Source organism: Osmia lignaria, chromosome 12 (genome assembly GCF_051020975.1).
Source record: "Osmia lignaria lignaria isolate PbOS001 chromosome 12, iyOsmLign1, whole genome shotgun sequence".
Lineage (NCBI taxonomy): Eukaryota > Metazoa > Arthropoda > Insecta > Hymenoptera > Megachilidae > Osmia > Osmia lignaria.
Genome location: NC_135043.1, coordinates 11541202 through 11557646, shown reverse-complemented (window position 1 = coordinate 11557646; position 16445 = coordinate 11541202). Strand labels below are relative to the sequence as shown.

The 16445-nt window shown below is 42.0% G+C and overlaps 1 protein-coding gene and 1 long non-coding RNA gene across 8 annotated transcripts in view; both read right to left on the bottom strand.

Moving 5' to 3' along the window:
* The window catches only part of tara (SERTA domain-containing protein 2 taranis), a 36439-nt gene extending 24987 nt beyond the window's left edge, over positions 1-11452 (bottom strand). Inside the window, exon 1 of the mRNA XM_034336838.2 lies at positions 11071-11452. Coding sequence (XP_034192729.2) covers positions 11071-11091 — 21 coding nt within the window. The 5' untranslated portion in view covers positions 11092-11452. The remainder of the gene's footprint in view (positions 1-11070) is intronic.
* LOC117609996 (uncharacterized) overlaps positions 1-16445 on the bottom strand; it is a 140200-nt gene that overhangs the window by 13821 nt on the left and 109934 nt on the right. The window contains exons 1-2 of one of the 7 annotated variants that reach the window (XR_004582765.2): positions 2047-11064; positions 1869-1975 (exon numbers count right to left, since the gene is read on the bottom strand). The exons of the other annotated variants lie outside the window; for them this stretch is intronic. This is a non-coding gene — a long non-coding RNA (uncharacterized LOC117609996). Of the gene's footprint in view, positions 1-1868; positions 1976-2046; positions 11065-16445 lie in introns of those variants that run through there. 7 annotated transcript variants of the gene reach the window in all.

The following is a 16445-nucleotide window of genomic DNA, read 5'->3' as shown; positions in this document are numbered from 1 at the left end:
TAAAATCAAAAGTTCGACAATTTTTAGATAACATGTGTAGTCCTTATGGGGCTGGATTTTTGAAAAGTTAATTTGCAACAAAATGGCGACATCCTAAAAGTCGAAATACTAATTTTGTCTATAAAACAAGGGTAAAAGCAACATAGTAAGAATTTAAAAAAAAAAAAAACCTAAATAATATATTTTCTAACTGATGGGGTCGACTCTCTTATAATATTTATGTATCTCTAGTGTTAATATGTAGATACATGTGTATAAATTCGGTTTTCCTACTGAAATCGGTTAAAATTTCGAATGTTTGGTACAAACACTCCACTACACTTGAAGCAACGTGTTATGTAATCTAAATTTTTCTCTGTATGTATACCCCTTCTATTTCTACTGTGCTACGTAACTGCTACTCGCCGCTACTGAAACTTCGAAAAAAGACCGTTCCGCGTGGCAGCAGGTTTCCTCGAGGATGCTGACTGTTACGCCGAGTGTTATCGAACGAGTGACCTGCGACAGCATCGAGCGCCCTTTCAAAAACGACACTGACGACGTCTACGTCGACGTCGACGGCGTACAGTCGGCAACGTCAACGACGAGCTGGAAAGGCTGATTGTGTAACCTCTAATATAGAGTTGAAAGCACGTTGGCTCGTGATAGTCTCTCCCACTACCACCGACTTGAGCCTCGACGCAAACTGTATGGATGTAGCCTCGTTACGCGATAAGGCGTTCCTCGTGTGGGTGAAACGGTGAGCAATATACGCGATTACATTTTCTGTCTTGGTTAATACGAGGTTAGATTCGCGATACCGGATGGAATGTTCCACGAAATCGTTTTCAAATTTCAATCTCTCTTCAACTTTCATTTTCTTGGAAAATATAATCGCCTTAGGACAAAGAATAGTGATATCTGATATTCCTGTTCAATTTTCTACTAAAGGTACGAAAACTAACTTGAAAGTCTTGAACGTGGGCACGAATAAGATATGTATATGTACATACACAGGATTATTCTTTTCCTAACTATACGAACTTAACTGATATTTAAGTCCCCCAAATATTGACATGATTTTTAGGATGACCCTCCTATAAAATACCAATTCATAATTCCCTGTGAAATTACACGGAGCAAATTTTTGAGACGTCCTTTGCAACCACGAGAAAGTCGGAGGGGAAACGGTAGTAGATAAGCATGCACGGGAGAGAGAAAAAGAGAGCACGAGCGCGTGAGTCGTACGCCGAGAGGAATTCTTGCGCAAGTAAGTAAGTAAGTAAGTAAGTATGTATGTGCGAGTAGGTATGTATTTACGCGTGAGCCAAGAGCTCAAGTTGGTGCGTCTGTATGAGTGACGGGGCACCTTACTGTGCTGCCACCTGTAAGGGAGTGCACCAACTATTCCATGTAACTAGTCTTTCGCACGCGATAGGGATCCCCAGTTGCGTGCGTTACAACGCGCGAGAAGTTCTTTCGGATTGCGTTCTGCTAACCTTACGTTAGATAAACCGGGTACCCAAGAAGCAACAAGGGGTTAAATTAAAATGATTTACATACATTTCTGCAAGCAAAGGTGGAAATTTATGTTGGGAAACAACACGCTACTTTGACCGTGGTCAAAATAAGACCAGCAAAAAGTTACTAAATCAAATAGTATAGATTTTGTTAACACGTTCGCTGTTGATCACGCGATATCGCGGGCTGGCACGCCAATGCCAAACACTGTGGCAGGCAGCGAGCCCACCTTTTAGAGCCAGTAGCAAATATGTTAAAATGGCAATAAAATTTTTTACTAATTCTCAAAGGATTAATTAGCAAATTTTGAATAGAGTTATGTATAGGATCAGCCTATAAAGATTGCGAATTGCAAAATATGTATTTACATAAGCATGAAAATATGTCCGGAAGAGCCTACGACAATTGTTGAATGGGAGGGTAGACAGTTTTCTCTTACTAGCCAGTTTCGGTGCAGCCACAGCCACGCGGTCACCTGAAATTTGCATATGATAAACAGCCACCCCCTCTTTCTTTCACCTGTGTTTATGCCCCCACTGTTGCTACCTCGTGCACAGACGTGTTATCTATATCACCGAAGGGAAGTACTCGTTGCTCTTGGTACGTGCACTTGGCAAGAGGGCGGTGCCACCTGTGTGTAGGCGCGTGAATTTACAGTTGGCCAGAAACGACGAGGGGGGAAACTAGGGTGGCTGGATGCACAGCAGGGGAAAGAGGAGGAGAAACGAGGGATAACTCGAACCACGTGGCGATCTATTTGTCACGCGAAAGCGGCCACCGTCGGATCAAGTTAGGTTTCCAATGAATCTTCGTCCGACTACAAAACAAATCACGGACCTCTGGTTATGAAACTAGATCTATCATCCGATGTCGTTTTAATCCTGTCCAATGTTGATTAAAAAACGATGACGGTATATGTTTTTTGTTTGTTACGATTGAAAATAATTGTAATTGATAGAAAATTTCTTGTGAAAACTTAATATCTACGCGCGCGTTACTCACACACGCGCGTCTATTCCGTTCTTTCCGTCAATCTTAATAGCCAATAACGCTGAATAAATCCCCGTTTCTTAAAAAGTCCCACCTCTAAATAATCCGAAAGCGGCTGCTGTACTTTCTAGTGAAAGGGTTTAACGATCACAAAAACAACGACGACGACGACTACGACGACGACGACTACGACGACGACGAGCAATAGAAATGAAAATGAAGCTGTTTGGCGTATATTTCTTTCAGGCGATTCCATTAATGGAAGACTAGTTTGCTCGTGGCTGTTGTGCCGCGCCGCGCCGAGCCGCACCGAGCCGCGCCACGCCGTAGGGAGTCGTGTAACAAGTCCGTCGGTGCGGTGTCGCGGGAGGCGACTGACTGTCTAAGATTGTATAGCATTCGATTGAACCGAATCGCGGAATCAAATGCGGACGTGGGAGGGAAGAAGGGAGGGCACGTTTAAAAGCGAGACAGAGATACGAGCAGATAGAGAGATATACATACATACATACATACATACATACAGATAGAAAGAGAACCGTGGAGGCACGTGCTACCGAAAGGAGTGGTGGGAATGTAAGTTATGCGCAGCACGTGATCTTCGGAGATCCGTCCGAGCATTTCTTCGCTTGGGGGACGTTCTCACATCCCCTTGCACGGTTGTGCTGTGTGTGCGCGTCGTGTACTGTTCCGAGAGTAAAAGAGACAAAAGAGAAACACTACCGACCAAGGGACTCGTAAATCACGCGAATGTATTGCTATAAGATGTACATACTATTTTGCCCGACAGTAAATCGCGACATTGGATTTCGTGTCGCGACTTTAATAGGTGCAACACTGAATCTTTCATATTTTTTACTCTCCTAACACGATATGTCATGAATACGTCACGATACGTCGTTTCTTAAAATTCGACAAAATATAGAAAATCTCTTTAACCCTTGGACGGCGGACCATGAAGAGACTTATTTCTTATTTCGTGAGAAAAATATCATGAGTTTTAACGTAACGTGATGCAAACACCGGTGTTTGCGAGTGGTATTCAATGCAGAGAAGCATGCATGTACGCATGTAAGTCGAGGCAAATTCTCGTTGGATCCTGACGTAAGGCTAATCGTCGCTTAACTAATCGCTCTAATCGAAACGCACTAACGACCGATAACGATGCAACTCTCTCGTTCACGTGTAACGCGCCGCACACGACCTTCGAGTACGTTTCACGTGCAATGTTACGTATGTCGTGATAGTACAACGACCTGTTTGAAAGTCGATCGTACGTAACATTGACTCGGGGCTGTTTCTTTAAAAACACAACCACCACGTGCTACCTAAACTCTCTCTGTCTTTCTCTGTTGCCTCGCCTTCACCTCCTTCACCTCCCGCGAATTTTCACGTTCGACTTTTTACCGATAGGGAAGGTAAACAACCGTCGAGCATCACCTGTTATTGCTCGTACGCAAATAGGCTTCATTCACGGCCAACCTTGGTACACACTCGTGCGCGCGGCGGTCTCTATCTGCATACAACAGTTCGAAACTTTCTGTGTATGCACATATAAATACAATACTGAGCTTTCCAGCTGTTTCTCGTTAAAACTGTCCAAGAAACTGTAATACAATAGGTTCAATGTGCTAACAAGTTTCCTTTTCTTCCTGTACGATGCTCTTTCTCTACCGATTGAGTTATCTACGTATCAACCTATTAGTTTGTAATAAAGTTTTAAGCAATAAGAACATAAACTATTGCTATAAAACAAGGTAAATTGGAAAAATGCTGCGAAACGAGGAGGAAAGCAGCAGCTCGTCAGCAGCGATCGACCGAAATCGACTGAACTGTGCAGAATGGAAGCAACGTCGAGGAGGACAAAGCGTATTCCGGTTGCACGACAAGAATGGTACAGGACGAGGTGTAACAACGATCTACCTATGGTCGAAAGGGATGGAAGAAGGTAGGTAGGGAAAGTAAAGAGGGGAGGAGGTGCAGAGTTGTGTAGCCGTGTAGAGGGAGAGGGCGAAAGGGGTAGAAGAGAAGAGAGGACATCACAATGCATTGACGCACACTCCGACGATTCCTATGTCGTTTTACTATGCCACCTCTCTCTCTCTCTCTCTCCCTTTCTCTCGCTCATTCATGTGTGTTTACATCGTACTTTACGCTCTATGTACGAACCGGGGGGATGGGGATCCGCCGCCACTGTGTAACGCGAGAACCTCTCTCGAATACACGTGGAGGACATGCCCGTCCCTCCCGCGTACACCCGCGTAGAAAGTACATAAACTGTCCTCGTTTACGTCGATATCGTCAGCTGTTGCTTCCTCCGTTGTATTGCTTCGCGGTCAGCATAGATTCGCTACATATTTCTATCTCTCTGTCTTTGCTTCCGATCCTACGGGAAAATCTACCTTTCATTTTTATTCGAAAATGAATAATCGTCGACGTATGTACGTACACCATTGCCAATGTCACGGATTTCGATGGGTTGGCGGGAAGAAAAGAGGGTCGAGCGCATCGCGTATGCGACAACACGTGCTCATTGGATGCTCCTACGGTCGAGATAGTAAAACGGCGGTTGTACGCTCGTTGCACTCGTCTAACTCATCCACGTGCACGACTTTGTATTCACTTGGGTACGACGACGACGACGACGACGGAACGAAACAGTGTTGGACAGAAAAGCAAACTACGATGTTTGTCTAATAATTATCTGTTTTAATCACATGGAACACCAATTGTAATCTGAAGATTAATAACTTTAAAATGAAATTCTATCGATAATCCTATAATCCAAAGTGAAATTACAACAGTCACAGATTTCATCAAATTTACAACCACCAAAGTATTGAAACGTAGTTCCAACAGAAAAAAATACATACTCGATAACTCTACGGTCCACAGTTTCATTCATGTAGAAAACAATAAGGGTGGCACGAGCCGGCGATATATAATTTCGAATAGCGGCGAACAAAGGCGGCGCCGCGCCGCGCCGCGCCGGTTAAAGACTAATAAAAGTACAACATAAGGGCTCGGTAAACCAGAAAGGAACGCGCAGAGGCCGGAGGGTACGACGGAGAGGATTAAAGGTTCAAGGCCGAATAGCAGCAGGGTAGAGATCATTCGGTAGAAACGTGGAGTCGGAGAAAGAATTCAGAGCCGTCGGCGAAACAAGGGTCGAGTGTCATGGTGACTGGAAGCAACACCTGTTCGCATCAGTGGTATAATAAGATTCTAGGAGGAAACCGCGATGAGTGGCAGTCTCTGGGACAGGTGCCATTATTCCTGTTTCGTTATATCGACGGGAGGAGCATCCGACCTTCCAAAAAGGGAACACGCTATTTTTCGCTTGGGCCGTTCACCTACGTTTCGCCAACTGATAATAATAAAAATTATTCAGCTCCTTCATCCTCCTCCTCCTCCTCCTCCTCATGATCCATCAAAGCCAACGTGGTGGCCGTGAAATTTACCCGTACAAAAGCTTGATCGTGACGGAAGGAGAGAAACGTTCATTCTCGCGTTTAACCTTAACCTACCTCAAAACTGTCCCGACTAGACGTGGTGCACTCGAATAGAACGATGCGACGATAATTATCGATACGTCTTCTTGTCGCGTGAAGAGATCGGGACTCGATGTCTCACCGGGTTAACGGTTACTTTTCGTGAATAGTCGTGTGGTAAGTTGCTTTCAAGCAATCCAACTATGTACCGTTAATGGCACGTGGCTGGAATCCCTTGCCTTTTTTCCTTTTTCTTTACGACAATCGGTTACGATGATTTATTTCGATACTTAACGATGCCCGAAATATCCGAGTGGGGTCATTTCAAAAATCTAATTCTTAATCTGTTTCATCTGAAGCTTAACTATAATCGAAGCTAAAGGAATATTCGTATGGGCAGATCGGCTCTCGTTTTCAACGTCATCACGGCGAAGCGTAACGGCGAACGTTCGATGCGTGAATTACGACAGGCGCGTGATGACTGCAAATTTTTCGAATCGGCGGCGGTAGGTGTTACGGTAACGTAAACAAAACGGCACCGAGAGTGCAACGCCAGGAGAGAGAGAGAGAGAAAAGTTGTGTGTATGCGCGTGTACGATCGTACCACGTGCTTCGGTTGTCTTTGCATCGAAGGGGGACAAACACAGTGGGAGATGCCAGACGCAACGTAACATTCGTAATTCGTGATTCACCGATGTTATCAGTGAAACGCCAAACAGTGGCGTAGGTCGTGCATACCTACCGGGATTATCAGGCTTCCGTAAACTTTCTGCAATTTCAACAAAAAGACACACCGCCATTCTTTCATTATTTATACATATGTAATACCTTTAGAATACGTAGCGAGACTCGATTGAGCGATCTACGATACGATACAGGATAAATTAATATAAAATTTTTAATGTCGACAACTTCGAATACGAATTCTCTTTGATATGATTTTCTACGGCGGGAGTTGCCTGGAACTTTAAATCGGCGCCAATCGTTCGTGAAAACTTGAAAGCGATATATCGAATGAATTATCGTCAATTACAACGATGAATGAACTTCAGGTTAGATGCGAACGATACACGTTTATGAGATCAAATTACTGTGTTTGAAAGATGATATTCGGTTTCGGATGAGATACCGGTCTAAAGTGGATTCTAGGAACCCACGTGGGGACTTACGTACGACTGCGAGTTGTTTAGAGTAGATATGCACATGATACGTGACGATGGTATGTAGTAAGACGAACGCAAAAGAAACGCTGCTCGAGTTCAACTTTTAAAGTTCGAATTTATATCAGAGATACAGAGTTTAAGATTGCGTTGTTTAATATTTATTTAACGCGCACGAAATTAGAACCGCGTCTCAGTGATTTATGTAAAAGGATATGAAATGTGGCGGAAAAATGAATAGTTTGAAATTTAGAAATGAAAAATAGATAGATTGAAAATTAAATTTATGCCTATGGCAGTAGTAAACTCCCACGCTTGGTCGCGTATACGACGACTGCGACTTGTATGTACATATGTAGGAACAGCAACGTGTGCCGGCGCGTGAAAGAGAGAAATAAAAGAGGGAGGGAAGATGCACAGGCAGACAGATGGATGCACACGCACGGTTGCTGCTCTGCATGCATTTAAAACGGGGACGCGGCCCGTAAATCACGTAGTAGAGTCTCGGCTCGGCTGGTTGCGGTGCAACGGCGGCGGAGAGGACGTCGCGCGCCGCCGCCGCCACGTGGTTTTCGCGGCAAAACTATGCGGCCGCCACACGCCGGGCGAATTTATGAATGGGAGAAGCCTATTGACAGATCGCGCGTCGATAACTCTCTCGTTAATGGCCCGTGATGGTGGGTGAGCGGCTCGATGCGCAGCAAGAGGAGGAACAGGAGGTGGTGGAGGCCGGAGACGAAGGAAGGAGGGTAACACGCTACAAACTTGGGCTCGCTTTTATGCCGCTGCTAATTCGCGGCACACGCCGCCTATTCCCAACATTCAAACCATACTTTGTCCTGGACCGATGGAAAATCGAACGATTCTGATCCCGTTTATGCTACGAGACTGACTGACTTCGAATCACTCATTTCAAATTCAATTAGAGTTCATTGGAACTCTATGGATCCACGTCTAGACGAGAGAGGTTCGAACCTTTTCAAGCACAAGTAAACTTTTTACGAACAGTGGATGCCAAGGAATATTCTATTTCCTACTCTCGTTTACATAATATCTCTGTTTTCTCGTCTTTCAAGGTTTTCATACTACCTTCTCAAGACTCGGTAAAAAAATACATATGTATTACTTTCTAACACTATGGATACTTATTCTAGAATAGCTTGCAAATTCCAGTACTTCACTTTTTAAAACAGACTCAGATCTGTAAATATATATTAAACCTGATAACACCCCTAATTATATAATACAAGTCGAGTGAAGTGATTTTGGTCAATGTGGTTTCGCTACTAGTCGGAGCTCGTTTCATTCAAAGTGAAATTACTTTGTCAGTGTTAATATTCTAAATATCCTCTAAAAATGGTTACAAAAATCGTACCTTTTCATGTCATTGCTACTTTACATTAACCATCTTACTACGTTTTCAAACGTTCCAAAGCAATTTGCTAAGCAATTTAATTAAATTCTACAAAGTGATTGTAAATTTTCTAATTATTCGTCTGACAATGAGACACGTAAAAGGATGCACTCTTTCAGATTTTGTTTGTTAACTTCTGGTAAAAATAATTGATCAGTTTCTTGATTATATCCACCAATGAGATTACGTTGTAGCCAATCGATCGACCGACCGTATCGCTTATATAACAATACCAAGCACTATCTATTTATCACTTGTACAGATACTTCTACCCTTTTCTACAGGTAACGAAATTTATTATCATTTTTCTACGATTAGAAATCAACGGAACGAAAAGAAATATCTAAAAAATGTATGAAAAAAACAGCATGAGATCATCGATTCGTTAGCAGAGGTTGCGCGTCTCTGTCCGTCGGACGCGTTCGTTTCATTTTACCGTCAACAAACTCTCAGGAATCACCATTAAAAACGTGTAAAAATGTAGAATTTATTACATGTAACTTCGCACATATTTTTATGGCAAATTTGGTATACGAATTTACGAGTCAAGAAACTTCAATTTCAAAACGGAAAGATAAACTAGTGGATGACGTGGAGACTACGTTGTCGAAAGGTCTAAAAATACTCTATGATCCACCAGTAAAGTTTCTGAGGTTTAGTGACGTATTTTCTGCGGTAAAATCAAACGATAAGGGTATCATGGATACACAGTACCGGTATCACAGTAGTCTGAGCTTCGACACCGTCGCGTCGGCCTCATGTGGCCGCGGACTTCTCGAGATTCGCTATCTACCATTGACATTTCACTGACATGAGGCATTCGATATCCCATGATAAACTAAGTAGACACTTTTCAAAGTTCGACACCTAAAAATCTATTAATTAGGGAACACGAGCCTAGAAAATTTCCTACGCCTACGATATTTTATTCAATTTCGATGAACGAACGTTCAAGAATGGAGAGAAAAAAAAAAAGAAAAAAAGAAAAAAAGAAAAAAAGAAAAATGGTCACGAGAAACTTCGGTCGATCTATGAAACCGGGCCATCGAATGTAACATAGATATAGAGGAAAGAAAAATTCTTTCTTATCGCATCGACGCGATCGCCAAGAAAAAGAGCAAAAGTAAATATATGCTTTTAAAAACATCCCTTAGAACAGTCGGGTTGTTGTCGTCGCGGTAACCATGACGACGCTGCCCCCTTGATGGTTGGTCATAACCGTACCCCTTTTCCCCCCACCGCGCCAGTTAGCTGGTAAGCAGCGCAGAGCCAACGCTAGGTTTCCTCCACAGCGCTGGCCAAGTAAAGAAGAGGCAGCACGGAGCCTCCGGTCACCTTTCTCTATCTCATTCTCTCTTTCTCTCTTTCCCCCAATGGGCGACCCACGACCCACCGTCGTTACCACAGCCACCTCGATCGCCCTCTCGCTCTTCCAACACCGCCGCCCATCCGCGGCCACCGTCCTACCTCCTCCTCCTCCTCCTCCTCCTCCTCTACCTCTTGGTGGAGGTGGCGGTGCTGCTGCTGCTGCTGTTGCTGCTGCTGCTACTGCTGCTGCCGCCTCTACCCTCCCTCCCGCCCCGCGCCACCCGTCCCCAAGCCCAAGGAAACGCGGGATCGCTTCGAATTCAAACTACTGAACACGAGGTTACCACGCGTCAAATCTGACACTTCGACACAACGTCGATCCATCGTCGTATCATTTTCTAGCCGGCCTTAAAAATACCGTTGGCAATGTGAGACATTGATGGTTTTCACGAACGGCTTATGTTACTGTTTCTAACGATTCTTTGTAGAAAGGATGGGCTACGATGAACGGTCAGCCAGACACATTTCGTCGAGGTTTTAAGAACAACGAAGAAAAAAATGGAGCAACGAGAAGAGCTTATGGAGCTTCGTGTTGTTGTTTTTTTTTTTTCTTTTTTAACACTTTAGAATAATTGGAGTAAGTCGACGAGCCATAGCCGACGGACGTTAGCTACGCTTCGAAACACGGTTTACTTGGTCGATTTTTATTTGTAATCATATTACTATCGATAAAGTGTCGACAGAAGATCGTAGAGGGTAATTCGTAAAAGTTCCAACCATCGTATACTTGTCTCTGCGGTTCGTGTGCGCCAGCCTTTCAAGGCGTTACGAGAGGATAGGTTGCAATTGCAAACTACGAAACGTTCTCCTATGCGATGAAAAGGGAGTGAAACGTATTGAAAGGATCCGTCGATGATCAAGAAAAATCACACACTTGAACACTGAACGTATGCACGAACGACATATGTACACGGTTTAATGGTTGAAAAATATCGAAAACAATTAAGGGTGAAATCCCAGCACGAAACACCGAACATAAGAACGACATACAACCGCTTCGGAGCTGTGGTGTCGTGTTCACGTAACGCTCTCTTGGCTGGCCGTACAGGAACGTTAGAGGCAAGTCGGAGCACAGGTCGAACACAGTTTTTGAAAGGGGGAGAAAAAAAAGTGTGAAGAAAAAAAACTAACGTAGCACTTCACTCACCTGACCAACGTCGCACCACATTATTATTTCGCTGGCACTGACGACAGCATCTTGGATCGCTCGTGTACCATACACAGTGTAGCGCAATGGTTTTTTGTTTTCAGTGAAGAAACAGTACGTGAAATCGAAGCTCCACCGTCCGTGTACGCTCCGTGAAACGCTTTGTTCGTTTTCTCTTTCACAGTCTCACGAAATACACTCACAATAGCGGATTGATTCGTCGCCGTTTGCTTGTACCTCGCGTTACAGAATACCGCCTGACTAGCTCGTCGGGTAACACCACACGATCACTTTGAGTGAACGACACGACTCTCACCGACAAGCCCACTAGCGACTGGTTGGCCATGCAAAGCATTACTGAATACTCTGACAACAGTACTCGTCGAGTGCCGCCGCTAGGTTTTCCCCCGAGTGCGCGCTCGGCCGTTTCCGTCGAACCTCGGCCCACCTGCACTCTAGCACGACGGCACGGCACGCAGGACCGTAATACCGGTACCCCGGGCCCCTTTCTTCGTTTTCGCCTCTATCTACCAACCGCTTATCAAGATTTCTTTATAGGAAATTTACATTTTCCTCGCGCAACGAAATTCAGATACTCAGTCTATCATTCTTATAAGAAACTCTAGTGGAATACCTACTTTTATATTCCTGTATACATATATTGGAAAATGTATTCAAAATTTTATGTTCTGGCCGATCATTATATAACCTACACGTTATGCACAAGGATTTGCGCTGTACATACAACTGACGGTAAACGTACGTATGTCAATATTTTCTAATTTTCATGGAAGAAAAACGTTCTGAATGTAATGTAATGTAATGTAATGTAATAAAGTAAGAGGATCCTGGACTATTCCTCAGTCTGTAAAATTGTAATAACGGGAACGTGGCGGGTATCTTTAATGTTCGCGAAGAAAGTTTCAAGACTTTATTTTTGTTCGCTAGCGAAGTCAGTGTATTTTTTACCCGTGTAAAATCATGTTATGAGAGTTTTCTGAATTTTAATGCTTTCTGTGGGGATGATTTATATGTTTGATCGAATAATTTCGTTTTTTTTTTCTTTTTGTCACCCGCCCAGCGACAATGCGAATCCATTAGAGCGTTAGTTAAATTGTTTTGATATATCTATCAATATGTATACGGGAAAATTAAAATAGTCCCGCGTTTCGATGATTTACTACTCGACCGATGGGATTTCGAATTCGATAAATTATTTTTAAACGCCATTGTACATGGAAAAGCGAACAGCATATTGTTGACATTCGAACGGTGGTAGATTTCGTACGGGAGCAAGGGTGCGTTCTATTCACGCCACATAAATTAACTGTATAATTGATATTGAATATCCTCGGATTGTTTATGCCATTCATGTTGCTCGTAGAAAGGAAATCCATTGTTTAAATGCATGATTTCGAAATGTAATCAAAGCTTTTATACAAAATGATTTATACGTTGATTTATGATGCATCGGTATCACTAAAAATGTACAAATAACCGGCCTGGTTAGAGGGCGTAGGGCAAAGGAAGTAGCGAGACCACGTGCCCGCGGAACCTCACCAAAGAAGGGTAAACGCGGTAGATTGGAATCTTTTAAATGTACATATTATAAAGAATAATATTTTTTTATTAATACCCAAGTAAACATATCTGCATTGTATGAACACAAAGAGATTATTACTATTATTTGTTTGAAACATTAATTATATTTATTTGTGTCAATAAATTGAAATGTTAATATTGCAAATATGTTTTAAACGTAAAATTGTTTGTATTAATACTAATCTGAAAAAGAAAAAAAATCGTTTTGCGCGAGAAAGTGCGCGCCGCACTGGCCTCGCTCGATGAAAGTTAGAGGAGAACGGTTCGAAAAATTCGAACCGGCGGCGGCGGCGGCGGCGGCGCGGCGCAAAAACTCAAAATTACTTGGCCCATTCGACAGAGATTACTCGGAACTATTTTGCGAAGCCCGCAGTTTTCATATCGTTTATCAGCAAGTTTGTTAAGCTGTGCGGCCGAAAGTATACGTTTCCAACGACATAAAATCATTACTAAAAACATCTAATTTTATACCACGTTCTAATTTTACATTTATTATAACGTATCAAAATTGACAAGAACTTTTTAGCTACAATTTTAGCTACATCTTTCAAAATATATTTATATAATAAAATTACGCCTGTATTTAAAGACAATAAAAGTAATTGGAAAATTTTGAATTGAAATATTTAATTTAATAATTTAATTTTATTCGAATAAAAAATGATTCGTTGTTCATGAATAACGAATGTAATAAGTACGTTATTCGTAAATATGGCCAACTCTGGTTGGAGGTTGTGAAACGGGGAACGCAGACACCGGGGCCCCGGAGTACGAGGGAGTCTGCCGTTAGCTTCGAAACCCGCCACTGACTGTCAGCCTCAATTCGGCAAGCAGCGCAAGAACGAGCGAAGGCCTCGGGTCTCTTCGGCGAGCCAGCAACGAGCGTCAGCAGACAACGGCGCGGCGCACGGACACCGCGCGCCACTTTCCATACGACAAGCAGCCGAAGAAAATTCATCGGGAACATTTTTATTCGGTATCGGTTAAACGGGCCGCACCATCGGCACGCTTCGATCTCGAAACGACGTCCTTCCGAACGACGCAACGTTCGTTGATCGTTGCTTCGCCAACAGATCGTTGAATTTCGCGAATTTTGCGCGACATTCCGTAGGTAGCCCGAGGGGAGAGTAATGCTCGAGGCTCTGAAAGAGGAGCGTATCACCACAACCGTCGGCGAAGCAATTCTAAGCGAAGTCGTTTTCTCCGTGAAGGTGCGGTGAAAATTTCTTCTTCCACGTCCTCCTACTCCTCGTCGCCATGGAACTAACTTCTTTTCTACCTTCATTGTTGCTGCTGTCTACTTACAATTAGATAGACTGAGTGAAAAGGAGAAGAACTTGGAACTTGTTGTTCCAACCGCGTGAAAATCCCGGGTGTCCATAACGCGAGACATGTATCGAGACACGTTTTCGAAAAAAAAGAGAAACGAATCGAGAAAATGTCTTCTCGTTCGCAACCAGGTCGTGTCGGTGATGCAGAGACCGTTGTTTTCCAGCCAGATCGAACCGTGGACCATGACGAACGTTTCATCTGTTGCCGTTGGAATTTATGGTACTAATCAGACAAGATAGAATTGTTCGTTATTCTTGTTATGATTCAGGTGATGTGTACACTTAGGAATAATGAAAGAATAGAAAAGCAGGAGCTACAAGTCTAAAGGAGTCTTTCATTATTCTAATCATTATTTATAAGATTTTTAAAAATCCTTATTGAGGATAATTACTTCTATACGTAATATGTTAACTTGGATGTAATTTACGCACCCTTTAGAGAACCTAAAAGAATACCTAATGTAATCGCTTGCCTGGTTGTATCATCTACAATGACCCACGCTGTATGCACAATGCACGCGTAATACCTGTGCACTATACGCAAAGATCAGCACACGCGGATGGACGCGTAAGTACGCGTGGCTTCACGACGCGACGCGACGCGACGCGACGCGACGCGACCCGACGCGACGGAAGTAAAGCGCCGCCAGTCCGGTTTACGATTGGTTGAGCATTGCGCGACAGATGAATTGTGGCCAATGAATGTCCTTGCTCTCTGGACGAGGCCGTGGCGACGTAAGCAAACCTTATTCGAACATTATGAACGCTTACGTATCGACGACTACTGTGCTCGTTTAATTATTGCACATTGCTTTGAAAATCATTTGCGACTCTAGCCATTATTTTACAGCGTTTTAATGATGAAGAATGAAGACAGTTTTATGGAAATTATATATTATCTCATTTTATTGTTCCACGATGGAATCTCTGACGTTTATAAACGTATAGTAGTGTTTGAACTTTGATTTCGTTTTCCATTTTCTTTTTTTTTACTATAGAATGATTCAAACTTTTCTATGATACGATTATTAAACTTTCTCATTCTAACAGCAGAATGAGAACTAGAAGTCGAAGGTATCCCTTAGGTGGGGATAAGGAAACATCGAGGAATTCGCGGGACGTTTTACGATCGTCTTCGAAAGCTGCGGCTCCTGTGCACTTCCGGTCTGGATTCTAGAAGCACCTCCAGCCAGTTTTCTTTTCGTTTCCGCGAAAAGATAATTCAAAAACTACTGAAAATATCTCGATGGTATTACCGTGTTAGCTTGTTGGACGTTTCAATCTTCTTGTCGTTATCTGATCGGATTAGATAGCGTTTTAATGTTATAAAATATTCTGAAATTATTTAATCATCAAATTATGGGTATATAGTATCTTTAAACAGAAAAATTACATACTTGGATTTTTATACGTCTGATGGTTCAGCCAAAATTTGCGTTCTTATTACACTTTGTTATTTCTAAATTACAATGTTTGAGTGTTAATAAAAATATTAATATGTAATATAATTTTTTTATATCCTATCATATCCTATCATATCCTATCATATAGAGATAACCTTAGAGGTACGTGGCTTCTTAAAAAAATATGGATCATGCAGATAAACCTAACCTTTCAGTCAATGCTATCTTTGATTTTTATTTATTTATTTTTTCATTCATTATTCAGGTAAACTGTATCTAATTTGTGGTTGTAATTAATTAACGTTAATTTTCCATTGTCCATGATTTAAAACAAGAATTATGAATTTAATGAATAAATTATTCTGAATAGCATTATAGAAATTTTCTTTCCTGAAAGATACCATGTAATTTAATTGAATGCTATTATTTTAGGAGAATGTGCAAATTAATAGTTAAAAATTTTGTATAAATTGTTGTAAAATATTAGATAAAAATAGTGTGATTTGGAAACGCGTCTACGTAAGTTGCAAGTTTTCCGAAGCACTTAACTATAGATTCGAGAAAGCACCAAAGGAAATCGTGTTACGATGATGGTGCAGGGATCGTAGATATACGGAAACTCAGGTCAGTTTTCCCGCCGTTCCCCAGCAACCGGAAGTTACTCTTCGAACGCATTTCTCTCATTCCTAAATCCCGTATCCCACGCTTTTCCATCTCTCTCAATATTTTATCTTCCGCCAGCAAAATGTGATTTGTGCACATTGAAAAATAAAACACTTGATTATTTTATTTCAGATAGTAGGTAAAGAGGAAAGAATATTTTTCATTTTTCGATAAATGAAGAACATATTATCAAGTTTAGAATTATCATACAGAGTTTAGCGCAACACATTTATCTTTTAAAAATTAATTTGCATAATTAATTGATCTTCCCTCAAATTAAATCATTCAACTTTATTTAATCTTCTATCAGTTGATATTTTCATAATCCATTTAAACTTTGTATCATTATTACATAACGTCATTATGTGTTCTATCT